The following is a 7,061-nucleotide window of genomic DNA, read 5'->3' on the forward strand; positions in this document are numbered from 1 at the left end:
TCAGTAGCCTCAGAGAGCTCAGTTATACCAGGTGATGGTACAACATTTTTAGTGTAGAGTCAGAGGTTTTGTTTCTTAAAGAGGAGACACTGGTTCTCACTTTTGAAATGTTCAAAGGAGTTTTTATGGTCTCTGGAGGAAAAAACTTTTTCCAACCAAGCCAAAGATGCTTATGATTATCAGTTTTCTGATATTGAAACTCTTGAAATTATTATGCAACGGATATTTCTCCAACACTTGAAGATCTTTTTCTCTTCATGAAAATTATTTTCTAGGACAATGTTTGGAAAAAAAAATCTCTAATAATATGATAAAAGTAGAAAAAAAATAACTTTCTAATTCCAGTGGAGTCCTAGAGTTTCAGGGAACTTACAGAGAGGGAAATATGAATTGAAAAAAATCTTGAAAAACATTTTTGTTTGGAAAGCGAAATTTAATAAATATGACTCTGCTACCATGTCATGCCAACTCTCTGACTCTCAAAATATAGTATAATGTAGACAGAACTTTAGGATCCATTTAGCCAAAAGCCAATCTCATTTGGATACTGATTCAAACAAAACAAAGCAGTAAAAAAAAATTAAATAAAATAGAGAAAATCAAGAAGGTTGGATACTGACTAAATATTTGAAGACATTAAGGGATTATAAATTTTGAGGGTGGAACCACAGTGTTGCATTTTTTTGGAGCCTTTATCTTTTAAAGCTACACAGTGAAGTTTTTTAGGATGAAATGATTTTATGGTTTGAGTTTGCTTTTTAAATACCCAGTTGGGAGGGGAGGATGAAAGAAGTAAGACTGGCCATGAGTTGAGGAAGGTGAGGGCTACAGAGCGTTTCATATACTATTCTCTCTACGCTTCTACTTCTTTGAAATTTTTCATAATAAAAGGAGCTAAGTTGGACTATTTGTTGTCTATTTGAAAAGTTCTTCATTTATTCATTTCACATTGATTATTCAATAGGAGAGCGACTTCACTTTCACTTTTTACTTTCATGCATTGGAGAAGGCAATGGCAACCCAGTCCAGTACTCTTGCCTGGAAAATCCCAGGGACGGGGGAGCCTGGTGGGCTGCCGTCTCTGGGGTCGCACAGAATCGGACACGACTGAAGCAGCTTAGCAGCAGCAGCACTCAGTAGGAACTGAGTGTCAGTCATGTGGAAGCCTTTGCAGGAGGACTTTAGTAGCTGCCAAGGGGTGTGGGCAGTAGGCTCTGCAGGCAGTGCCTGGCTATGAGGTGCTTCTGAGGTGAGACACACCAGCACCCCCTCCAGGGTGTGGGGCTTCTGCTTAGCGTCACTCCGCTGACCTGACACTCAACACGGCTGCTGAGGAGCCCAGAAGTGGGAAGCTGAAGACAGATACCCAAGGCCAGCTCATCACAAACAGCAGTTTAGTTTTATACTGTACCTCCCACCCCACCCCACCCCCAAAATGTGGGGTGAGCATTTAAAAAGCTGTTTTGGAGCAGAACCGCTTCGTGCATTTGAAACTTACACTGGTGCCTGGTTCAGTGGAACAAAAGGGTAACTGATGCCAGTCTCCAAAAGACACTCACCTCCCAGGGCCCGGCAGGAGGAAGTGGACGAGACCCACACTGCAGCAGAGACCTCAGCCCGAGCGGAGAAAGAAGCCCAAAGAGCTTTGCGAAAACTTCTTGCCTTCGGTGCCTGAGCCTCATCTTCCCAGCTCCGATGGTCCTTTCCTGCCACGTCAAGGTCGCCCCTGTCAGCAGTGTGTCAAGCCCAAAGCCCCAACCCAAACTGACTCCTGAGAGATGTTAATATTTAGTTCTTAAAAACCTGTCTCTTTTGATTGACAAGCTTTGTTTGGAATTACATGTAAATCGGAGAGGCTGCCCAGCCATGGCACCCCAGCAAAGACGGAGGGTGGGGGAGAGGGTGTCTCCTGGTGCGCTGGACTTCACCAACAAGGTCAGTGTCCTACCGTTTACGCCTCTGGGTCTTGCTCTAACCAGCGAGTGTTCAGAATCAGATTGCATCCTCCTGCTCATTAGAACTCTTCGACGACTTCCCAGTAGTTCTGCAGACATAGGCTAAGGTGTTTGACAAGGCCCCGTGGGTTCTGACTGGGACACCAGAACTTTCAGCCTCTACCTACAGCCACATTCCACACCGGGGATCTCAGGGTGGACATCACAGCCGGGACCAGGCAGACCCCACGTCACTGTCCCCAGTCGTGATCCTCCACTCAGCCCTGATAAGATGCAGGAGAGAGAATGAGTAAAGGCAGATATCCAGACAATACACCTGCGACTCTGCCAGGAGTGTGTCCTTGTGGGCAGAGACCTGGTGTGAGTCCAGGGGCAACTCAGTGGACTTCCCATCATGTTGATCCCTGCAACCCCGAAATGAAGACAGACAGAGAGCAAGGTGGGGTTGTTTCAAAGCCAGAGAGCTGGTGGATATGATTTCCTGGGTGTTGGACGGCAGCTCTGTTTGGGGACTGTAGCAGCAATGAAATATAAAGGTATACACAGCCTGCAAGTTGCCCTCCGGTACCATCTCCCAACTCCACAGTCTTGCCAGGCTCCCCCTCCTCCTCTTTGTCTAGGGTCAGCTACTGTTCCTTCAGCTCCCAGCATAGTCCCCAGAAATGCAGAGAGCCTGATGGCATGGCTGTCTGTGTAACAGTGCTCCCAGGGTTCTACAGGGCAGTGGTCCTGACTTCACTTTGGCAAGGAAGCCCTGATAATCCTTCTGACTAGTCCAAGTCCCCCTCTTATGGTTCTGGGACCAGGAATAAGTGATCAGTGTCTGTCTTCCTCTCTAGACTAGAGGCTTCACAAGAGCAAACCCACAGCTCCTGTTCTGTGGCTTTGCTTTTTCAGTGATATATCCCCGCTTGATGGCCTCAGTCCTGACACAGCAGAGATAATGGGATGAGACTGTCTGCTAAGTCACGTCTGACTCTTGCAGCCCCATGAACTGGGGCCTGCCAGGCTGCTCTGTCCATGGGATTCTCCAGGCAATACTGCAGTGGGTTGCCATGTCCTTCTCCAGGGGATTTTCCCCACCCAGGAATCTAACCCAGGTCTCCTGCATTGGAGGCAGATTCTTTACTGATTGAGCTACAAGGGAAGTCCGAGGGAAGACAGAGGAGATGCTCAGCAAATAGGTGCTGAATTCCTATTTTCGGAGCCCCACCTCCCACCTTGAGCCATCAGCTCTGATGCTCTGTCTTTAAAAACATAAATTACCTCTGTGTTAGCACTTTTTCTGTCTTGGGGCAGTTGGTGTTGAATGACTCAGCAGCCTGGAACTAAGCCCCACCGAGGCCGGTTCCCTGCATATCAGACTCCAAGCATCACCACGACAAACTGGCTACCCTGCCCTCCTGCCTTCCACACTCAAATATCCTTTCCGAACACCTCTTCCCCTTTTGAGCTACCCTTGCCCCTTGCCAGAACCCAAATCCAGGAATAAAAGTTGTGCGGTGAACGAGGATGAGGAGGGAGAAGGAGGAAGGTGTGTAGGCATTGACGGTGGGGACGCCCCTGGCGATGCTCCGCTGCGTCCCTGTCTCCAAATGTCCTCCCTGAACTGGTGGTCCTCAGGCAGGAGTCCAGCCGTTCATGAATGCGTTGAGTGTAAAGCTAGTTTCTATAAAACGAATTATATCTTTCAATTACCTTCTATCAGTGAACATGAAAATGAATCCTCATACACAGAGATTTCATCCCTAAGATGAAATTTGTAAGAGTACAAATCACAATAATAATATCAAGCTTATTTTAATCATATCCTTGGAAAACTAGGTATTTCTGATCAAGATTAGTAAAAATCACTCCATATACAAACGCAGTACCCAGACTCTAAAGGATTGCTATGTCCTGTTTTCCTTTGGTTTGAGCTTCCCTTTCCTTACATGGCCTGTCCTTTGTAGCCTATGGAAAATACTTTTAAGCACTGATGGTTTTATCTGTCTCTTCTAAAGTCTGTGAGTCTATCCTAGTAGTCAGTTCAGATGCTTGGAGGTTAAAGGTATCGAAGAATTTTTTTTTTCGTAAAGAAGATGAGCTTATCTTAACCATAAAGATTGCTTCTATGACTCATGGTTTTCCAGGTGTTGACACGGGAGCTCTCTTCTGATTTAACAGATCCCATCTGTGTGAAGGGAAGTGATCGTGTTCTGTTGGCCCCTGGGTCCAGCACAGATCCTGTCCTGGGGTAGCTGGGCTTCAACCCTTGCTGCAGAACTGCTGGGACCTGGTGATAACTTAAGGATTTATGGATTTCATTGTCCCATTGTCATTTATTTCGTATGTTTATTCCAGCTATCTAATACTATTCTAACAGGAGATGTTCTTTTATTCCACCTAATTCATTTCTCTTTGCAGACTTTAAGATAGCCAGAGTCCTCCAGGGACACCAGATGGCCACCAAGTTCTTACAAACATGCAGATACCCTTTATGGGCTGAGAACAGGCACCGGAAAATCTCCATTTGAGCCTGTTTTCTGCTCCCTGCTTCCTTCCCACCGCTACTCTCACTGCTGTGGAAACTCCCAAAGTCACAGCAGCAGTGATTTTCCCCTTGGCTGTGCTGTGCTCAGTTGCTCAGTCGTGTCCGACTCTTTGCGATCCCGTGGACTGTAGCCTGCGAGGCTCCTCTCTCCATGGGATTCTCCAGGCAAGTAGACTGGAGTGGGTTGCCCTGCCCTCCTCAGGTTCCCTTGGCTGCTAGAGCTCAAATGAAGACACCAGTGCCTCCCAGTGGGAAAGGGATGGGTGCTGGATAAACAGGTGAAGTTCCTGATCCTGAACCATATCCAGGGGATTTCTAGCTCTATCAGAAGGACATTTCCCCAGCCCTGCCTAATTTCTACCAACCAGAGAGATTCAACCTCTCACTTCTCCCTGCCCCACCCTCCCCAAATGGTATCTGTCAAGACTTCCTGGTTAGACAGCTCTGCTGCACAGAATGCTTCAGCTGTCAGCAGCAAAACTAACATGTTGTGCCCTCAGCCTCACAGACTAGTGAGAAGGGGCGCATATCTCCTCATACGGAGGAGGGGAGAAGCAGGCAGAGTCCTCGTCTCCCAGCGGTGTCTCTTCTAAATGCTCAGCATCAGGGCTGGACCTGAAATGGAAGCAGAAGGGACAAGATGCCTTACAGCCCCCAGCACGACCCTTGAAAACGATGCCACCGTCGCAGCAACAGGCCACATAGAGATCCGCAGTCTCCCACCACCTCCCTTGCAAACGGAACACAGCCATAGATTGTGACTGCCGCAGCTGGCAGGGGACCGTCCGCACTCCGCACTCCCTACCTGCCATCTGCAGCATCCACAAAGGAAGGGTAGTCCTGGTCGTCAACAAAGGCCGCATTCTCCGGAGGGTAGATGGTGTAGTACTGAGGGGGGCTTGGCATGGTAGCCGCCACCCCTCCAGGCGGCATGAGGCCGCATGGGCCACATGGCTGCAGGTAGGTGGTGGTCATCCCCATAGGCTCTTGAGAGCCATAAGGAGGAGGGATATACTGTACCACAGTGGCACCATGGAAGGTGATGGGTTGGTTGATACCAGTGAACACAAAGGATTGTCCTCCCGCCATCTGCTCCGGATCCGGGAACCTCTCCTCACTTTCTTTGCACCGCTGGCAGGACAGCATTTTGAACTTGCACACGGCAATCAGGATGAACGTCACCCCCACCGACAGCAGGATGGGCCCGAGGAGCTGGGTCCATTCGAAGTGGGAGACCCCTTGGTATTTGATCCAGCCCATGATGGTGAATGTGACCCCCACCAGTCCCAGGAAGATGCCCGAGAAGAGCAAGGTGGCCCCTGCCTTGTCGTCGTCTGACACCTGGATGTCGGCGGTGCTGGGAGTGTACGGAGTGACCGAGAACACGTTGAGAGGGAAGTCCTCCAGGCGGCTGCAGCCCTGCTCCATTCTCCTCATGCCTGCCCCAGGGCAGAGGGCTTGTGAGGGCCCCTGAGAGCAGAGCCCAGCAACCCCGGCTTCAGGTTAGTTATGGAAGAACTTTGGGCTTCTGTGGTTAACAGAGTAGAACATTCAGAGGCCTGAACTTTGTTTAGAAGAATAAAGGTCTGAGAAGTGAAGCCTGAAGCTTTCTCATAAATTTCATCAACAGTTGGAGGCCTCTGATTTGCAATTCAATGACAAGCGCGCTCTCTTCCACATTCATTCATTCACTCATTCAGAAAGTTTTTACTGAGCACATTTTATGTGCCAGGAGGTACTTTTTTTACATGTGTCAGGGGCTGCTCCAAGACTCTGTTTTGCTGTTGTTTAATTGCTAAGTTGTGTCTAACTCTTTGTGATCGCATGGACTGTAGCCTGTCAGGCGCCTCTGTCCATGGGATTTCCCAGGCAAAATTACTGCAGTAGACAGCCCTTTCCTTCTCCAGGGGATTTTCCCCACCCAGGGATCGAACCCTTGTCTCCTGCATTGGCAGGCATTGGGAGGTAGAGTCTTTGCTGCTAAACCATCAGGGAAGCTCTGCTCACACCCTGCCCAAACCAAGACTGTAGAAAGGGCAGAGGACCTCCAGGGCCCTGGGTTGTGCAGGGGCCCTAGATGTGTCCACCACGTGCTCAGGAATCTACCCCAACTTGCCTGCTGGGTCAGCTCACTGGAAATAAGCAGAGACCTGTTTGAGGATGGTCTGTTTTCCTCCCCACCTCAGGAACCTCTAGTTGTGATGACACAAACTTTCACAGCAAGTCTCGCAGAGTCCTGAGGTCCTGCTCTTTCCTGACCAGCTCCAAGTGGCTTTGCTGTCAGCATCTGGGGAGCAGTTGCTGCTGTGGGAGAGGAGAGACACCCTGGAAGCCTTTCCATGCACTGCGTCATTGGCAGAGAATCGGGTATGACCAAGCTCATTTCAGGAAGAACACTTGCCCTTCCATGACATGACCTGTCATTCATAACCACAGAACTTAAGAACAGTTCCATCGATATCATTTTAAAAGGTTTTTTTGATGTGGACCCTTTTTCAAGTCTTTATTGAATTTGTTACAATATAACTTCTGTTTCATGTTTTGGTTATTTTGGCCACAGGGCTTGTGGGATC

At 48.7% G+C, this 7,061-nt stretch overlaps 1 protein-coding gene across 1 annotated transcript; it reads right to left on the reverse strand.

Moving 5' to 3' along the window:
• Positions 1–4,997: 4,997 nt before the first annotated feature.
• TMEM174 (transmembrane protein 174) lies at positions 4,998–5,925 on the reverse strand. Its single transcript, XM_052659337.1, has 2 exons — positions 5,294–5,925; positions 4,998–5,103 (listed from the first exon to the last, which is right to left on the reverse strand). Exons 1-2 carry the CDS (start codon positions 5,923–5,925, stop codon positions 4,998–5,000), a joined length of 738 nt encoding a protein of 245 aa, XP_052515297.1.
• Positions 5,926–7,061: the final 1,136 nt, after the last annotated feature.

This window comes from Budorcas taxicolor, chromosome 20, assembly GCF_023091745.1.
Source record: "Budorcas taxicolor isolate Tak-1 chromosome 20, Takin1.1, whole genome shotgun sequence".
In the NCBI taxonomy this organism is placed as follows: Eukaryota; Metazoa; Chordata; class Mammalia; order Artiodactyla; family Bovidae; genus Budorcas; species Budorcas taxicolor.

Coding starts and splice junctions, on each gene's coding strand:
- TMEM174 (XM_052659337.1), bottom strand. CDS start 5,925: ATGAGGAGAATGGAGCAGGGCTGCAGCCGCCTGGAGGACTTCCCTCTC. Junction 5,104..5,293: donor GTGGATGCTGCAGATGGCAG/GTAGGGAGTGCG, acceptor CTTCCATTTCAG/GTCCAGCCCTGATGCTGAGC.